Source organism: Melopsittacus undulatus, chromosome 1 (genome assembly GCF_012275295.1).
Source record: "Melopsittacus undulatus isolate bMelUnd1 chromosome 1, bMelUnd1.mat.Z, whole genome shotgun sequence".
NCBI classification, from domain to species: Eukaryota; Metazoa; Chordata; class Aves; order Psittaciformes; family Psittaculidae; genus Melopsittacus; species Melopsittacus undulatus.
Window position 1 is genome coordinate 22,441,341 of NC_047527.1, and position 20,643 is coordinate 22,461,983.

At 35.6% G+C, this 20,643-nt stretch overlaps 1 protein-coding gene across 1 annotated transcript in view; it reads right to left on the reverse strand.

The window, feature by feature from the left end:
• The window catches only part of VPS13B (vacuolar protein sorting 13 homolog B), a 449,503-nt gene that overhangs the window by 373,180 nt on the left and 55,680 nt on the right, over window positions 1-20,643 (reverse strand). Inside the window, exons 8-16 of the mRNA XM_034068500.1 lie at window positions 17,557-17,825; window positions 14,817-14,912; window positions 14,344-14,466; window positions 12,370-12,507; window positions 11,091-11,178; window positions 6,529-6,720; window positions 5,757-5,926; window positions 3,348-3,542; window positions 1,615-1,739 (exon numbers count right to left, since the gene is read on the reverse strand). Coding sequence (XP_033924391.1) covers window positions 1,615-1,739; window positions 3,348-3,542; window positions 5,757-5,926; window positions 6,529-6,720; window positions 11,091-11,178; window positions 12,370-12,507; window positions 14,344-14,466; window positions 14,817-14,912; window positions 17,557-17,825 — 1,396 coding nt within the window. The remainder of the gene's footprint in view (window positions 1-1,614; window positions 1,740-3,347; window positions 3,543-5,756; window positions 5,927-6,528; window positions 6,721-11,090; window positions 11,179-12,369; window positions 12,508-14,343; window positions 14,467-14,816; window positions 14,913-17,556; window positions 17,826-20,643) is intronic.

Sequence of the window (20,643 nt, forward strand, 5' to 3'; positions counted from 1 at the left end):
TTTTAAAATACACTAGATCACAATAAGTGCTGGTCTTAGAAGATCTGGTAATAAGTGCTGATAGATCATTTGCTATTTTAAGTCTGGACCATTCCCCTACCTCCTCACCCCAAAACTACTGTTCGCTTTTATTTCTCTATGTTATTAGTCTACCATGCTCTATTTTCCAGCTGGGCACACATCGTAATGCAATGTGTTTTTAAAAGAGAGAAAGTGAGCAAGACAGAAAGCATGAGAGAAACACAGAATGGCCGAGAAAGGGAAAGAACACTAGCCCAAGACCATGCACATGAGACAGAGCATAATGGCAAGCATGCAACAGCACATGTGGGAAAGCATAAGAAACCAAGCATGAGCAAGCAAGACACAAGCAACAAGCACAAGCACACACAAAAGAGCACAAGGGCACTCATGAGAAAGCACCAGCACTTGAATAACATAAACTTGTCAGATGACAGACTGTTTCCAACTACTTTTCATCTCTAAAATATTAATTTTGTTTCACACACCTTATCATGGGTTTTATAATGTACTAAAGAAATTTAAGATTACCACCAAACACTAATTTATTTCTTCAGTTTACTAACAAGGATCACTGACCAGAGCTTAGTGTTAAATGTCAGGTCATGTCAGGAAGGGCTGTCAATCCTACCAGAGTACTGAAGTACTCTGATTAGTGCTGATTATGGGTCATCCTGGTAACATCTATTATTTTTCAGCAAACTGCCATAACAGAACACCAATTAATTTGAAGTAGTTAGTACTTTTCTAAACTATTGATGGAAAATATGAGAAAGTCAATTAGGCTGCTACCACTTGGTGGTGTGCTCATTATGCTAAAAACCTCATATTTAACACAGTATCACAACCTATGGGAGATAAACTAGTATATAAATTTTACTAGCAAATGTTACAAATTAGCTATACAACACAATGTTTGAAGCCAAAATATTTAACACATTAACCTGCTTTTCTGTTATCTTATTCTGTTATGTAAGATTCTTTATATGGATTTAGTCATAATGTAGTCTTTGAGCAGATAGCTACTGCTCAAAATGAGGGGTAAAGAAAACTAACATCCTGCCCAAAGTACTGCCAATACACATTTTTCATTAAAATAGTTTTTATAAATACAATTTTTAATTAATAAAAACTATTATATACTGACAATAATGTTCACAAGATTTTACCTGTAGAGATGAATTTAAAAACTGAATTTCCATGGCATTAAAGAAAAAAAAATTATACAGCTCATTTCATAAAAAAGCACAGAATTGTTTTCAGAACCTGATCACAATGTTAAAACACTTCCAACTGTAATGACCAACAGAAATAAAAGTCTAGAAGAGACTGTCTTTTTGTGAGGTTGTGGTGTTTTGGGTTCCTCCCCCACATTTTTTGCTTTCTATTTGGTTGAGTTTAAAAAAACGTACAGGTTTCAACTATCCTTACAAAGAAATTTGTTATTCATAACAGACTTAGCAGGAGAACATAACAGAAGAGACGGCAAAGTTAAGTGATTTATAAGGAGATTGGCATTTTTAAATTATTCATTAGAAACCCCAAAATAACTGAGTACATAACTTAAATAAATTGTATATGCTTAATGCTCACCAATATTTCGGAAACTTGACCAGCCTGCCATAAACCACAATACTGAATGAGGGAATAACTGGAACAGGGATGCAGTACAATCCTTTACTGTCCAAAGAAGTCAGTGCTGCTTGAAAACCACATATCTGAAACAAATTGGGTTGGTCAAAGGGTATACTATTGCCCGATTAGATTACTTTCAATTTACTTTTATAATATGATACACACATTTTTAAATATACTCAATACAACATAAACTGTGCATTATTTTTAGATACTTTAATTTCCCCTCAAAAACAAATATAACTACCCAAATCAATCTAAATAAAAGTCCCAACAGGAATGTGTATAAAAAGTATCTTCTTCACTCAAAAAATAGGGGTTAACTGTGCTCTGAATTAAAAAAAAAAAAGCCAAATTATAATTTACCAACTAAAATACATTATTCTATATCCTTTAAACTGCAGATTGCACATTGCCTTTCATATAAAAAAAGTAATTGTTTGTAATTAAAACAACATGGGCCTAAAAAAGTGGTATCTAAGGAAATTAGAAGCTTCCCTTAAAAACCTTTCTTCATATTAAGAGCATCTAGAGAAAGGTTCAACACAACTATCCTTTATGATTTTTCCCTGTTCAATATGGAAAACAAATGGTATTAAGAGTTAACTTTTTAACATGATGTATCATGATGCACATAAAAACAGAACACTTCAGCCTTTATTAAAGCTAGCAAATAAACCCTATAAAAGTCAAAACTGAAGCCCACATTTTGCAAACACTGATCAAACAACTGTAAAAACTTTCTGAATAGAAAAAAATCCTCTCAAACTTAAAAACATACAGATGATTTGCAATATTACCATCCCAATCACTTTAAATGAGGTAAATATGTCACCCAGAAAGCTTAAAGCTTGCCATAAAATTCTGGGACAGAATCTGTTTTATGCAGGTAGTAAGAATGTTATTGTTTAACTCTCTATTAAGAGACCAGCATAGAAGTGAACGGATAACTAGAAAAAAGAAAAAAAGAAAAGAAAAAAAGTAAAATTAACAGTAGTAGTAGCAAATATTTACGTTTTAGTAGCACCCAAAAAGTTCCAAACAGCCTGAGCACATCCTAAAAGGTTGGAAGGCCCTTATTTAAAAGTCCTATTGAGATTTCACTTTTTTGTTCTACTAACATCTCAAAGCAATGTTTCAGTAGCTTCTTAATCTCCAACTTCACAATAAAAACTTCTCTCACATAATGGTTCTTTAATTGAGAACATTCAGAGGTTTTTCCTCTTAAAATGAAAAAAAATAGTCTGGTAACAGGTTTTGGTTGCACACCTTCACTATCATGGTTTTCCTCTATCAATACTACTAGAAGTTATGTTTTTTCCTCATAACATCCCATAAAGTTTCTAAGTGTAATTCACTGACATCTACATATCCTATCAGCACTATCCTAGAAGAGGGTAAAGGCTTCTTTCCAAATTATTTTAACTCAGCCTTGCCACAAAGACCTTAGGGCTTCAGTCTGTATAGTTCCTTTTTGTGAAGTTCTCTGTTCATGTTACAAAACATTTGGCTCAAGTCAGAAGCAGCAATCCCAAACAATGACATTGTGCAAAATGTGTTCATTCTGCGTCCTTTCAGATAAGCTGAAAACCGTCTCCCAAGAACCCTGCTAACACTTAGGATTATCTATATTTGTATTAACTTTTTCTCAGCACACTGCAGTAAGAAATAGATCTCAAGCCTTCTTTTACCTTCAGATAGCAGTGTGAGTAACAGCAATGGAGCAGGTTGTCAGACGGTTGGCCGAGGCTGCTGACCTTATGCACCAATTGCTCGGCATACATTGGCACTGAGTGCTCCAGGTTAACCTTATCCACAAAAATTCGGATGGAAGGTAAAGGCCGCAGGGGCTGGAAGCTTGCAGCATTTAACTGGCCACTTACATTCTAAGGGAGAGGAGAAAAAAAATGCAATTATTATGCTAGCATGTACTTTCTACCATATTGATACATCTTTGCCTTCCCACACACTCAAGGAAATCTACATGTAATGAAGTGCTTATAGATACCATGGCCTTACAGTCATTATAATATGTATCTTTACAAAAACATTTCTTCAAAGTTTAAAATATATGTATAAACTTTTATTCAGAATTGTCTTGGTCATCAGTGTCCAGGTGCTGGCAGTGAGGGAACTGTGGGGGAGGGCCTCTGTGAGGGGTGACCAGAGGCTGCCCTGTGCCGGACATGGCAGGTTCCATCGCAGGGCACATCTGAGCCCAGCAGCACCTCTGTGGAAATGTATTTTAAAAAGTTAAGAAGAGCAGACAGGTTGAGAGGAGTCAGAGAAAAAAAACCAAAAAGTGCAAAACAGCAAGGTCAGAGAAGGAGGGGGAGGAGGTGGTGTGCCAGGCAGAGGAGCAGAGATTCCCTTGCAGCCCATGGAAGAGACCACACACAGCAGAGCAGACCTCCACACTGCAGCCTGCGGAGGACCTCACACTGGAGCAGGTGGATATACCCTGATGGACCCTGTAGCCTTGTGCAGAGCCCATGCTGCAGCAGACCATTCCCTCAAGGACTGCATCCTGTGGGAAGGACTCACACTGGAGCTGAGGAAAAGTGTGAGAAAGATGGAGTGGCAGAGATCAACTGTTATGAACTAACCACAACCTCCCTGTGTTGTGGGCCTGAAGATAGAAAAGTCAGGGAATGAAGGTGTGAAGTTCAGCCTGTGAAAAAAAGGGGATGGGGGATTTTTTTTTATCCCTGTCTTTATTTCTCACTACCCAAATCTATTTTAATTGGCAATAAATTAAATTAATTGTCCCCAGGTAAAGTCTGGTTTGCTTGTAACAGGAACTGGTAAGTATCTTCTCCCTCATTCATGATCTCAATCCATCCTATTCTCTCCCCCTGTCTTGCTGAGGAGGGGGAGCAGGACAGCGGCTGGGTGAGCACCTGGCAGCTGCCAAGGTCAATCCACTACAGAAATATGTGAAGTCGAAATACTTTGTTCTATAAAATATTTGTTTGCATTTTTATCCTTCCAAAGCACCATCACAAAATGTCCTGATCTAACCTTTACACTATCATATATTATTATGCATTCACGGGCACACCAGACACAGCCAGGAGCAACCTGCTCCTCTTGGGCTTGCTTTGAACAGGACTTCGGACTCCTGAAGATCACCTCCAGAGATCTCTTCCAATCCAAATTACCTTATGGGTCTAAAAACTGCACTAAATTTGTATCAAATTAGGACAGTAAGTTGATGTGTGCATGACTGCCAATTCAAAATTACTAGTTTGAATATGCTTGGCTTCACCCATTATAAAAACACCATCTGTCCATGCCCATAAGTTGACAAGCACCTCAATCCACTGAGCTACTCCAGGCTGGAAGGAAATAATACTTTCATTAGGCACCCAGCATTGCCCCATCTTCTAACACTCACAAGCCCATGCTCTAATACATCAAGAGATAATAGATAACCAGTTTGCCCACTCCAGACAGCAGTCTAAATTTTAAAGATACACATCCATAAGTATACTCATTGAATGACACATACATAACATTTTATATATGCTGCAGCTTAGAAACTAGTGAATCAAGTGAAGTATTAATGTATATATTGTGTGTATTTCAATTCACCAATGAAAATGGCTATACAAACACACTATAAGAAATACCATAAATGAAGTTTTGTCCTCTGTCCTCTTGCATGTACACAATCTTAAATCACATCAATATGCTATAAATAAGCACATTCAATAAGAAAATACAGCACAAGTCAGTGCTCTCCTAGTCAGCATGTATCTGTTATCAAGAATGTCATCATTTCTTCCACCATCTAATACTACTCAAATCTATCTCTAAAAGACAAACAAAAAACCCACAACTTTTTCAAATTTTCATCTTTCTTACATATAAATGCTTCACAAATATAGTTATTTTTCACAACACTTTCAATTTACACATGATTTGACAAGTCTAGCTATTTGCTGCACACAGCACCTGTCTTGGGTATCTGAAGTTAAGGCTCCTGGACACCAAACTGAGAAGCAATATATCTGGCACATGGAATAAAACCCCAGTGAGAAAATTTAAATTAAATAGCACATGTTGATATAAAGACCTGAATATCTGTGCATACATACCTTCTCACCGATGATTATTGGCATCAAGTGGTCTAGTAAATTGAATTCTGCTACAGGGATTATAACTGTACACTTAAGAACAGTGAAAGTTGTAAGTCGAGTGGGAATGTATTCCTCCAATGATGCTACTTCTTCTGAACTTGGCATAGCTCTATTTCCATCCACAATATCTACAATAAATCAAGATTATGTATGATTGATTAAATATATAAAGCATCTCCTATAGTTGCTGTTTCAGAAATGATTAGGGACTAGCAAAAATTGACAGCTTCCCCCACGCATTTTAGATTTAATAATTTTATTTCACACTGGTTCTACCTAAGGCTGATGCAACCATAGGTGGATTTTTCTTACTTTGAAATCTGAATAGTTCTTTCTTAGAAATTATCTTGACAGTTTAGTATTGCTTGTTTCCATGTATTTTTACCCAACATAACTAGTACTTCAAATATACACATACCACCAGGGACACTTTCTTGTCTAAGACTCTGAATTTAAGCTAGAGTTGCCAGTGAAATAAGCCCTCCTTAAGCCCTCCAAGGAGGCTTGTGATTGAAACAAATGGCCTATAAAGCATCTGAAATTATCTCAGAGGTATTTCCAACACTGTTCGGGATAATGCAATTAATTTTATCTTTTAGATGCTGTTCTTTGGACTCATAAAATTCCTTGACATATTTGGAGTTCAACTATTTGGAAGTCACACCTTCAAGAACACTGAATTTAGTCTGGTTTAATTCTGTATGTTTGCATATATGCAATAGGAGCAAACCTGGCTTAGTTCTGCTGTATGGCTCATATTCGTGTTCCAGAGCACAAACTATCATTTTCATTATCCGATGTACAGCACTGCTATCCAGTCGAAGACGGAGTGGGCCCACAATGAGGCATTTTGTAGACATCTCCTGAACATTTCCGAAATCTTCACTCTTTACTGAAGAAAGGTCTTGCTGATTCCCAGACACTACAAGAAGTTTTAGAAATGACAACAAATTATACCAAACAATTGGACATAATAAAATTTATCAGCTACTTTTGTTTCAAATCCTGTGATCACAGACTTATAAGTATAGAGAAAATACAACAATGCAAATTGAACACATAAATATACTGTGACTGATTTAACATGCTTAAACAAACATTTTTCCTTTCAATGCAGAGCAAGCAGGGCAAGATTCTGCTCTGCCTCCAAGCACAGCACAACTTAAGAATGTTTCCATTAACTCTGCCTCTCTAAGCTTGTGATTCTCTGAGGTGTCCAGACTTCTGTGGCAACTTACAGGTGCCAATGACAGCTGTGCTGTTCAAAACCTTCTAGAGTTTATCACAAAGGTATCAATCCCAAACAATCATGGAAGAGGTGTGTTGCAGAGACACTACAGATACAGGCCTTTCAAATGTTTGAAATGCTGGTACCTGGAATAGAATAGCAACGAAAATCACACACAACTGCACTGTCATAAACCAGACTGACAACTGAAGATAAACCCTTCCCCTCATTCACTGATTAGGTACAGTCAGTGAGAATTAAAAAAATCTTTAATCATTAGGTCTCAGACCATTTTTAGAAGGACTGCCACAGAGAATCTGGACAGCACATACTCCTTAGATAGCACAGTACACCATAAACCTGGTCAAAGCTGTGACAAAGAAGAAAGCCAGGAAAGGTACAGCCATTGCCATCAAATTCACCCTGGTTTCCACAATATAATACACCTGCAATTGCAGTGATGACCCTTCGATATGCTCTCCTTGTATTCATGATCATGTCATGACACAGCAACCAAAGACTGTGTAAGCACTGGACTGACTTGTTCCCTGATGATCCTTCCCAACAGCAATATTTTTCAAGTGATTTCCAAGCTCTTACCAAATGAAGATCTTGTACACCTACTCAGTGAAAGACAGATCCCATCCCTTCCTTTTTTCACCAATATGCCTTGTACAAATCAACCTATTTCCTTCGATAAATCTAATAACCTCCTGCCTTTCTGTCACAGTAATAAACTAAACACACCTGTAGAGAACTATGACCCAAAACCACAGAAAAATCTGTCAATTCCAAATTCCCATTATACCATCTTCCTTACTTACACAATCTGCCTCTACTAACGTAAACAACAAGACAAGCTCGGGTCATCAGACTGAGCAGTGGGAAATGCAGCTGCTGCAGACAGTTGACCTACCCAATTTGTCAAAGAGATGCAGGATCTGCCAACTTCTGAGTAGCTGAGGCTTTGTGATTAAGCAGCCTGGCATGGTGTGCTTCACAACTTCAAGGTAAATCTTACTTTGAAATCAAGTGGAAGAATATGTTTTATTTCTGGTTGCGTGTGAGGAACCTAGTTGTCTCTCACCCTTCAGAGGACCACTTCCGTTTCCCATACTCCTTTCCTGTACTAATTCAAAACAGTCTTTAATCGTGGAATTGAACTTGGGGGAAAAGGTAGGAAAGGTAAGATTGGTTTTTTTCCCCTTATGTTTGAATCATACTCCATAAAACGTTGTTGCTTCTAAGGGCTGTTGAGGAGAAAGGGTTTGAATAAACCAAGACCATGCTGAATTTAAAGCACATCTGCCCTAACATTCTGCAGACTCAACAGAAGAATTAACTAAAAACCCAACAGAAGTTGATAATGAGAGCATTAATAGCCACTGCTTCCCTTAGTCATTTGTTTACCATTTCTAAGAAGAAAAAGAAAACTAGAAAAAAGAAGAGGACAGAAAGATACTACCTGATAAAATCTATTCAAATCTTCAGATGGAGCTGAACTTACAACCTTTTTAACAGATCCTGAAAAAGACAGGTTTTTTTAAAAGCCTGCATCCAGCAGGCTGACAGAGCATGCTTTAGTTAATGTCTAGTTAACATGCAATTTTGTGCTTCCAATTCTAAACAGTATCTAGTTCAGATGAATACTACCAAGAAGTCTAAAGAACATTATATTACATTACATTAAAAATATCAAGGTCAAAAGCCTTTAGAAGTAACTACAGCCTACCTTTTCAAAAGACTCATTTGTATATATTGTATATATATGAATAATATACCGAAATGACAGAATTTATATAAACCACTTTCTGGAATAGTTTCATTTAATTTTAACTAAGTCCGAAGAGAATGTGATAGAAAACCTATTGATTCTACAGAAGTAGATGAGGGCAGGTTACTTTTGAAACTTTTTGAAACGCAGAAAGGAAAATAATTTCTGATCACTGAGTATTCAACTCTCAATAAACCATATGTCTAACTGAAAAAAAAAAAATCTTAACATGAGAGTGCTGCACAATAAACTTGCCACCAGTATAAGACAGGTTCACATTATGAAGAAAATGTAACTTCAGAAGGACACCCCATTAGGCGTATAGGTCATGTAAATCAGTGATTAGGGAACAGATAAGTTACACAATATTCCAGGGAAATTACTGTTTTGCACTGAAATACAAAGCAGAAAATAGAAGGGAAGGACGAGAAGAATTCCAAAATCAGGCTACTGTGCAGGACTATCTGTCCTGTTTTCATTCAAAATACTAGAAGTGGCTAATGCATTTCTGTAAGTGACAGATGAAACTCCTGAGGTTAATGTTATCCAGGAGGCACTTGTGGTTTAATCAGTAATCCTATGCTTCAGGAAAGGTTAAAGGTACAAAGAATGTGTCAAACCAAAATTGCCTTCACAGATAAAAATCTTAAAATCACAGTAACTGCCTCCTATAACCTAAGTTGGGTTAGTTTTTTCAGGGGAAGGTGGTGTGCGCTGATTGTAACTTAAACATAGTTAATGTCAAAACAAAAAATAGTCAGATGCAAACTTTCTCAGAAATACTTTAACATAGGCACCACATATTAAAAATGTGGCTAGATTTACATTGTTTTTGAAATCTTGAGGGGTTTGTATCTTCATTATAAAGAAATAATTTACACCTATTTGTTTACCTTCTTTTCAATAACTATGTACTTGACTTGTATGGAAAAATTAGCTAGAAAACTAGAAGAAAACTGCCACATTTGCTTTTCTGAAGAACAGAACTGTTTGAAAATTTAAGATTTTAACTTCTTGATTCTAGAACCATTTAAGCCATTAATTTAAAAATTATTACTCCATTCTTTTATGTAGTCAGGTAGCTGAAATTAGAGGAGTTATACTGAAATAAAAGCACACAGCAGCCAAGCTATATTTTGTGAGACGTCTTCTGGTGAGTGATGCAGAAAGTAAGAGTAAAGGCCCTGACAAAATAGACTGAAAGAAAGTGAAGCAAATCTAAGAAGGGGAAAAGGTAGTCAGAAAATACCAGTAGCCTGGACTGGAGGAAACGTTGAAAAAAAAAAAAATTAAAAAAGTATTCCTGAGTTCAGCAATTTCTGAAAAGGGTTAGCTACAGTCAGGAAAATATGTATCATTACACATTACATTACATTACATTCCTTGTGCATTCAAAAAACAAGACAAAATACTGCACAAAATCAATTTTTCCACATAACCAAATAGTCTGTGTGTTAAAATTTCTATAACAAAATCCAAAAAGGGAATAAAGCTTACCCTACATCTTCAACTTTCCTACAGAACTTTTACACACAACTTTCTATAAAAGTTCCGTGTGCAATTAAACAGTTATTTTTTTATTAGAACCAGAAGTAGACTGCAGAAAAAGTTTGACGTTGTGTACATTTTCTCAGCTTCACATCATACTCACAGTACAAAGAGGAAAGCCTCAGAGCCAGGAAAGAACTGCTAATTTACCTACTATATCCCTCTACTATCAAAGGCAATAGCATCACCTAAGAGTTAGCCAATATCTATGTGTGAATGTTTTAGGCTAATATTTGCTCACAATATTGTTTAGATATGTATATTTAAAGATTTATTTTCTCCTCCCTGCATTATATTTCACAGAAGAAAATTACAGTCCTTTTTCATCTTCTACTCCAAGCAGATCATCAATTTCATTCTTCAACCAGGGTCTCCTAGAAGCGCTTTTCCCACCCCACCCCCAAAGTCAATAATGACAACAATTAAAAAAAAAAATAAAAATTAAAAAAAACATACTTTACACTTTCAGCATTACAAGAGAATTTTTTTCAGTTTAGCAACTGACTGTAAAAGATATCACTGTGATGAGTTATGTAAGTAATTAGGCAGGGAAAAAAAAAATCATAATCAACAGCTAAGCAGAACAACTAATCTCAGCCACATCAATGAAGATAAAACCATTTCAATGAAGAACCTCATGTTAAAAGTAAGGTAAGTTAGAGGACAGTTGGTCAAATACCAGCTGGGCAAGAAAGGTCTTTGTTTCTATTATTTAACATGGTAAACAGAGACAGAAAGGTACCTTTGCCACTGGTGCTTTCCATTGTGTACAAGTAATCCATGTAGAAAGCCCCAAACCTCTGCATTCCAGCTATCTCTGTGTAGGTCTCCTACCAACAAAGCAAAGCAAACAAAGAAAATGTTGTATAAGGAAAGAATCTTGAGATTACCAACCAATAGCCTGGTATGAGTGAGATACATTCATGTTTGGATTTGTGTATCAACACACGGAAAGGCTTATCAAAACAAAGGACAGAGGTTATCCCTCAAAGAATTCACCTTCCAATAGGTAATGTAACTTCTATTTCAGGCTATACAAAGGCACATCCATAATTCCCGTGGACATGCTGACCAATTCATCAATAACAAGTAGTTAATTAGTAGCTTTAATGGAGTAGATATTCTTCACTTGACCTCTTGCATCCAACAGATCTGTCTAATTAAACACACTGAAAACTGAAGCTCATTCATTCTAGCTTTTTTAAGGAACATTGTGGGTTTACCTTTAAACAGTAGGAAACTTAGTAAGAATTTATGTCATTATTGGGATATATATATAACATAATCCATTACTGCACAGCAAAGTTGCTTCCCCTCTTATAAATAAAAAAAAAAAAGGCAAATCACTGCAGCATTGAAAACAGGCCAAGGAAAAAGTAAAACTTAAAACTAAACCACACTATGGGCAATGTCTGAATATGTGTAAGTACTTGTGATTTCACGCCACCTATGAACACACCTGGAAGGGACCACATGGGTCATCACATCCAGTCTCTAATAATTGCAGACATATCAGGGAATAAAGGTTTCCTGCACAATTTACAACAACAGTGACTATCAGTGACCGAAAATTTGTCTCTAAAAAAGGCAGAACTAGCAAAACTTCCTCTAAGTAGGTAACTGTAGCACACATTGCCCAAGATCTGGTTCTGGTTTCCAAGACAGCACTTCTTAATTTGAAGACCATGAACTACTTCCTGTTTGGGTTATAGAAGTACGTGCTGCTAAAGCTTGATCTTTTGCAAACATTCTCTCTTATCTCTATTTTCTCTGCAGGTGTTCTATAGCTATCACTTTTTTGGAAACTATGGCATTGATCCAGTTTTGGGGGCAGGAGGGGTTTCTTTCGGACATGTCTTCGCACTTCTTTTTTTTATTGGCCAGCTGCGAAGTAAGACTCAGTTAAATAGGACAAAATAATGAAAATCAGTCTTCTAATAGTACACAAATAAAAAATAAAAATTAGAAATCCATTGGAGAGCATTAGAAATGTTTTTCTAAGAAATATGTAAGTATCTGACCTTATGATGAGCAGCATCTAATATAAATTCTGCACGAATACCATTATTTTCTGGACTTCTGTAGTCAAATAGTGAGTTGGTAAGGTACGTCATCCCTTTTGCACTCAAATTTTCTCCGCAATTAAAGAAGTAGGCCTCCTTTATGAGGTAGTAGAAATTAGTACGGCAAGGGAGAGAAAAAAATATAGTCAAGTTAGCACAGCAGCTTCAGTTCTCTCATAACACGCTACTGACACAGTAGCATCCCTCAAGAGCATGTTTCATGATGAATACTGATAAAGCAATTAATGTAATTCAAACAACACTCCAGTTCCTGACCATTCCTTCCCTATTTTCAAATTTTTAAAAATGGCCTGAGCTATAATATAGAACATGCTAGATTCATTTGAACAGAAAAAATCCTCAGATCATTGTTACTCCAAATTCTGCCCCATCCTATTAACCATACATCATCTTATCACTACGTACTCCATTTCGCTGGCTGACCAACACCTTTCATATATTTTCTCTCCTCTTCATAAACAGTTACATCAATGTATGACCTGCTTACTACCTTATCATTCTTCATCCATCTAGATTTTCACATGCCTTCTACATATCCCAAAACCTCTATCCTTCTTAAATCAATAGAACAATTCCATTGAGACTTACTCTTCCAAAAAGTTATTTACATGAGATTGAACAGACGATGGTTGGGAAAAACAAACAAACAAAAAAACCAACGAACCAACCAACCAACCAACCAATCAAAAAACTAAACTACAGAAAACTCATTCACTCACCCACCCATCCCAAACCAAAAATCACTTCTCATGATTTTACATCGCAGTCTCGTAGGTGATACAGACATAGACTGCTGTCTACCCTCACATTCTCAACCATTTCTCCCTTATATCCACCAAGGTCAGCAGAGCATCTTTTACAGTTAGCTCATCCTTGCTTTTCCTTTCTGGAAGAGCCTATGTCTATCCATTACAGCACACCAGTCATGCAGTGTGTCTCACACACCTCTACAAGCACTTTACAGTTGTGTGATGATATCTAATTCTTTTTGCTTGCTTTCTGTGCTGCATACATTTGTATACAAATGCTTGAGATGGACACCAAGCCATGCTGCTTTCACAAGAACCTGTCCAATCATACCTAGCACAGATACATATAAATATATGATCATTTTACAAAAGAGGAGATACTTGACATTAGTATATGGACACTTTATATTTGCTTCCATATTCTTAACGTTTCTTCTTAAAATACTTCCTAAGACTTCCCAGAGCATTGACATCAAGGTCTGTTGTTGGCTGCATTATTAGTTTCTATTTAAACCCGGGTAACAGCTGTTGTACTCCAGAACTTTAGGGCACTATTCTACCTATAGTTCAACCAAAAATCCTCTTTCTTGAAATTGGAATTTCATGCACAGCTTCATTAAATATTTTGAGAGTAGTTCATATGAATATCTGATTTTGTCTTAAGCAACTGAAGCTCTACTTCTACATAAAATACAGATATTAATACTGTTTTACTCCTTCACTTGATATTGTTCTCACCAACCTTACTGAAAAATTAGGCAAACCAATCATTCAGTATTTAAGCCCACTTCCATTCTCTTTATCGTACAGTATTCCCATAACTTTCCTTCAAATCTTCTGTTGATTTAAATACTTTCAAAGGGTTTCAACTGTTTTAATTTGTTATACAATATCAAAGTATGCAGACAAACAAAATGATGGGGAGCAGTCAGGTTGTCAAGAAAAGAAAAAAAAGTCTCATGTTTTACAGCTTCTCACTCTCAGATATTTGTCTTTCCAACTGTAAGTAACAGACACTGAGTTCTATATTCAAGTGACACATTCAAAAAATTTAAATCACAACTGGTAACAGCAGCCTTCCCAATTCTTGCAACCAAATATTTTAATGAAGCATACCAGAATTGCCTATTCAGCAAGTCAACTGATATGTCAATATACTTACTTCATCGCTCCTATTCATGTTCTCTTCAAAATCCTTAATTCCCATAATTCCTTTAAGGCACATAGCTTGGCAACCAACAAAACCTATCTGGCAATCAAAGAAAAGTTCACCTTTCATAAGGACCTAGTGAGGGAGAGAAAAAGTGGTATTTTGAAGAATTCTGAAGAATTCTGTTCAACAGGAAATAGACAAGATGGACAAAAGTTAACCAAAATATGGTTAGTTTTAAATATTTAAAGCTTTGATAAATAGCAAGTTCATCAAACAGGGAACTTAGAAGGAAGGTATTAGTCTGGTGCCTGACTACTACAGAAATAGACCTTTACAGAATTTCTAAGTGATTATTACAACAAACACATCCAACACAGCGGAATACGAAAAATCAGTAATGAAGTAATTTCAAAATATTTTATTGGAAAATACTTATTACATTATTTATAATGAACCAAAAACCCCTGTCAATGGAAAATTACCTCAACTGTGGTTCCTTCTTGTTCCCAGCATAAAACTTCTTTGGATTTAACCTTCTGAGGGCTGTAATAACTACTTTCAGCTTGCATTTCAGTGAGCTATGAAACAACAGGATAAACACTTTATATAAGTCAATATTAGTATTAAACAGCAGTAATGTCATTTATACACAAAACTGATGAAGACAAATTAAACTATGAGCCAAAATTTATTAACAAGCAGGAAACAGGTGCAGTTAAACAGCTGTAACACATTATCCATATTAGAACTTCTCATATTCAACTTCTGGTTGAAGTATGCCATAACTGAAAGTTTTAAATCCACTACGGTATTTTTAGTTTGCTTATCTAAAGAGAAAGTATGTGAAAAGATGGAACAGATACACAGCTGCGTTATTAACATAGTATCAAATTAGCTTATAAATTGCTATAAAAGTCCATAAATACATTATTTATTCTTCCCAGCAAATAATTAAACAGCATGATAATATTAAGGAAGCATTTTGATTACAACCATACTCATTTTTGGTTTTCATCATGGCAATTGAGAGACACATGTATTTATATTTCTCGTATGATTTCGATATAAAAATTTCAAGTGGTAAAACCCACATTCAGGTTAAGGAGCATATAACCTGCAGCTAAAAAAAAAAAAAGATAAAAAGAGGCACAATATAATGAAGGTGCCATGTTTTGCATTAAAAAATACTTGTTTATTTGTGTTGAGCAGCCTGAACAGTTCAAATTCTCAATTTTCTATAAAAATATCCACAATATCCATAAGCTCTCATTATTTTCAAGAGTGGATACACATGGATGTTGTTTCAAATTAAAATTTTGTAATCCAAATGTCCAAGAAAATTGTATAAAGAAGAAAAAAAAAGTATCACTGATCACCCTTCAGCTGTGTGCAATTATTGTAGAGGAAAAGCAATTAATTGATTAAAAGAACTCAGACATTACAAGAATAATTTTCACCATTATCAAAAATGCTACATTTAATTTGGCATGATTTTTAGCTGGAATGATATCAACTGTTCAGAATGCTAATGCAGAAACTTGACCTTATTTTTTAACCAAAATATGAACCACAAATTAATTCCATACATTCTTTGCATGCAAGCAGGACAATGAATTCTATTTTCCTCCCAACTGTCACCATATTAGTATCATACACCACATTTCAAATTTATAGAATGCAAGATGTTACATTTTAAGTAGTTTTTATCACTTCTTAATATAAAATGTGTGAACTTGCCAATGTAACATTAGAAAAGCCCAATGCAGCAAATCACGTTCTAAAGAGAAATTAGTATTATTTTTAATGAGTTTTTTCATGTGAGGAAAGAGAGCACAAAATTACTACTGTATGACAAAGCACAAAAGAAGATGCTGAGCCATGAAAAATGAGAAATATGACATTTGTTTGGTTGTTCAGATTTAAATTTGGGGGTTTTTAACTAAAGGAGGAAGAAATTATTTTTCATTATTTATTTTTAGCTTGGCTTTTCTGCTGTTTTGGTTTTTTGCTTTGTTTTAAACTAAGGCTGAAGCAGATTAACACAAAAGAACAAAACTGAATGTTTGTGGAAGTTACATTTTGCAATCAAATTTGCCAGAAGACTGAAGGCTTAAATCATTAGCCTCCCCCACGGAATGCTTGCAACTCCCAGAGTCACTTGTCTCATCCTTTCTACAGTTGCTGAGCAGCTAAATGCTCTGTCAAACAAAAATAGCTAGGAGAAAGTAGCCATGAAACCCCTCAAAGCATTCTCTTGTGCACAAACGACAAGCCAAACAGGCAACAAAGGAGTTGCTGATGGCACTGAGGGTATAATCATAAACATAAACATTATATAAGGATTCTGAAAAGTACTGCTATTCATCTGAAAGGCTTAAAGTCATAAAAATCAATCTTAGTTATTCTGCTTCTCATAGAAACAGTAATATTTCCTGTTCTGAAGGGTTCTGGCCTTGATTTAACATATGTTTAATTGTACAACCAAGAGCCAGTTTCTACTATAGTTCTGCATACAGAACTGCATGCATATAGTTTGGCATGTGTCAGAAGTATTTTGTTAATTCAGAAACTTAATTTTTCATTTCTGTCAGTACATGTCAGTAACTTATTCAGACTTTCCATATTCTCCGTTCTGCAAGCTTATGAAAGGACTAGAGAGAAGCTCAGCAACTGTTTTGAGACTGGCTTGCAGAAAATACTCAAATCTTTCTCCACATATATAATTTATAGCTCAGAGTATGTATGTTATTTAGCCTTTTGTTTCTTTATTTCAATTCCAATCCATGGAAAATAATTTCAACATTATCAATGTAAATGCATATTTGCACATATTACAGCTTAAAAAAGAAAAAAGCATTCCTATAATTTACAAACTTTATGATACTAAGGCTTTTTTATAAAGAAATAAACAAACATTAGATAGATAGAATCTGCAATAAATGTTCATAGAAAGCTTTTCATGCTTTTTCTTCCACAAAAAAAAAATCTAAGTAAACCAGTTTCTTTTTACGATGAAAGTGTTTGCACTCAAATTCTAGCTCAAATGGCACAAACACCTTACACTGCAGTTAACAACACCACACCTTCAACATTCACATTTTTTGTTATTTGTTAATGTAGTATTCCCTGTCTCAAGTCAAACAGTACACAAGCACTCAGATAACCTTTATGTGCTTTTGCAACAAGCCAAGTAAATCCTATACAACATAGGGAAATACTTACCTTAAAAGTTACTGTTGCCTTTGTACAATAAAACCCAACTGAAACAATAGGATCCTTAAGGGATTGAGATTTCTGCTGATGCAGCATTGTTCCATCATCAGTTCCACCAGAATCATTCTCTTCATCATCATAACTCACAATAGCAGGAACAAAAGACCAAGCCCAAGAAACCCATCCTTGTTGCTGGTCATCATCTTGATGTAAGTAAGAATCTTGATTAATATACTGCGTAGGATATTGCATTACTGAGCTTGTTTCATCTTCCGCACCTTTTAAACAAAAACTAAGTCAAATTTCCAACCAATCCTGCTTGAAAATTAATTTATTATACTCAAAATTGTAGCATGTGAAATTTTTCTAGGACAATATTCCATATATCACATACTTGGTTTATGATCATAGAAAATAGACAAATTTTAAATTTCGGAATATAAATTTGCAAACACTTGTTTGATTCATTCACATTTTCCTCAAAAAAAGGTCTTTGCAATAGTTCTATTATCATACATTTGCAGTAAGATCAGGATTTGTCACGTTTTCAAGACTTCTAAATAATGATCTACTACAATCTCATAGTTTTCAATTTTAACGTTAAATTAAAAAAGGATCTCAGTTGTAAAAACCCTGAGGAGGAAAAAAACTTTGATTAAAAGTAACTTTTCAGGTATTCAAAGGTACAGGTTTATCTAGACTCAAAAAAGCTGGTATGGCACCTGAAAGACAAAAAAAAATTTTTTTTTCATATAAGACAAACAGTTGAGATAACATTTAGGACAAAATAAGGATTTTCCAAAAGATACAAATCTAAGATTCATGATCCAAATCAGTAACATGGTGCATGTACAAACAGCACAATCAGCTTAGCCTATCTGGCTTCATCACCACTCTGATGGGACTCCTGAGGGGTATTAGCTACTTCAGAATTACCATTCTGAATGGTACAGCACAGGACAGATACAGTATCAAATATATTATTTATCCAAAAACAAAAATTGGCATACCCCATTTCTATTTTTTTTTAAACTCAGAGATACAACTCCTATGCATTTTAGAGTTTTTAGTCAAATTAGTCTAGTCTTTTAGTCTAATTTATACACCTGTGCAATGGGAGAAAGCACCTGAAAAACCACTCATGAGAATTCCCTGCTCATGCTTAGAGGCGAGGACACCTCCTCCCACAAGGGCAAAGCAAGCTTCCTTCCTGCTCTCTTTACAAAACTGTGTCAGAGATCAGATTTCAACCCAAATGCAAATCTTGAAACACAGGAAATACAGAAGAGGTGCACACAGAGCCTTGGAAATGGACAAGACTTACTGTCAGATATAGAAGGGGGGAAAAAAATTGATAAAGAGTAGTTTAACCTAGTTAACCTACTACTAGAGTAGTTTAACCTAGACTATAGCTGGCAAGTGCAAAAGAAATGGTAGAAGGTCTGCCGAAAAAGAAGAAGAAAAAGTGGAGGTGTAGGACCTTGGTCATGGATAACATTTGGTCTATATAGCCATCAAATTCACCCATCATTTGGCATACCTCTTGCTGCAGGATATGTACACACAGAGACAACAGTAAAGATGCCAAATAATAGTTAGGTTTAAAACATTTAGTATTTTGGAAGCTAATACAGTAACACACAAGAACAGCTAGACTACAGTGGCAATATCTATATACCATGAGACAGAAGACAGAAAAAGAGGAAGATACAGCTATCTTCCATCACTAAATTAAAACTACTACAAACACTATGTATTCAACAGTCAAACTTTGGAACAAACACACATCAGCCTAGTGAGCAACCCACAAAATCCTCTAAATACTTCAAATTAATACTGTGTTAGTTTGCAGCCAGGTAAGGCTGATCCAGCTAAGACTGTAGCTACCTAAACACAAGAGATGGCACTAGAGGAAGAGGAAGGGAGTATGTCACCATCCCTGCTGGCAATAGAAGGCATTTTCATCCAGTTGAATCAACTATGAAACTGCCTAAATGAAACTTGGTAAGCACTTCAAGAACACAGCTGTAGATGTTCATTCCTGTATCCCTAAGTAACGTAGATACTAAATTCATTTCCTCACCCATATTTTACCTGTTATAAGTTAAAGAAGTGACTGCAAACTCACAGCTAGGACATTATAATTAATCATGAATACAAAAATCATGGGATAAATAATATTAAAAAAAAAAGAGAGACATTTAGAAGGAGCAAGAGTTATCTGACTGATAACAAAGGCTTTGGTGCTGACCTTGAGAATGCAATAGCCCTTAAATCTGTCCTTGCAGCATGACCTGTCCTTGGAGAATGACAAATATAATACCACATACGCTTTCAGGGTAATAAATATTTGCTGTATGACTTTCCTTTGCACATATTTACGATACAGGGAGGAAATAATACCAACACCAGCAGAAAGTAAAATCTTATGCATCAAGCTCTAGTCTGAAAGGCATTCTGCATCTCCTTTTAAAAGCAAATGTATATCCAACACTTTCTGGCTGAAAATCTGATGCCATCATAATTGTAGCACAAATTACAAAGTCACACACTCAAGTGACTGTATACTGACACATTTAAGAGGTATCACTCTTTATTTTGTATACAACTCACACAGTGATTCGTAGCCAAGGTACCAGTACTGCAAAGCAGTTAAAACTTCAAGATTTCTTCTTATTTCTCCACTGAGAATATAATCTTCCTTAAACTCAAACCTCTGGATCCTACTACACTAGAACACACTCCCACCTCACAGACAACTGTAAATCAAGGGAAGAAATTATAACTCCCTTTTACTGCCGAGTTGCACAGTCCACTGGATATGGAATGAGAATGTAGTATTAAAAAAACCTTCAGGTTCAACTCCAGAGAATCTGCTTTCTCATGGTGTGTATCTCCATCTGTTAAACAAACTTCCCCAAGCTTCTACTCCTAGTCTACTTGTCTTGTCTTACTGTAAATTGAAACTACCCAATAAATAATGATGCCACAATTCTGAAGTGTTGGAATAACACTAATAAAGTACTCCCCGTGAAATTACTTGGTGGTGCTAATCAATTACTTTCAAATTCCAATTACTTAAACGATATCCCAACC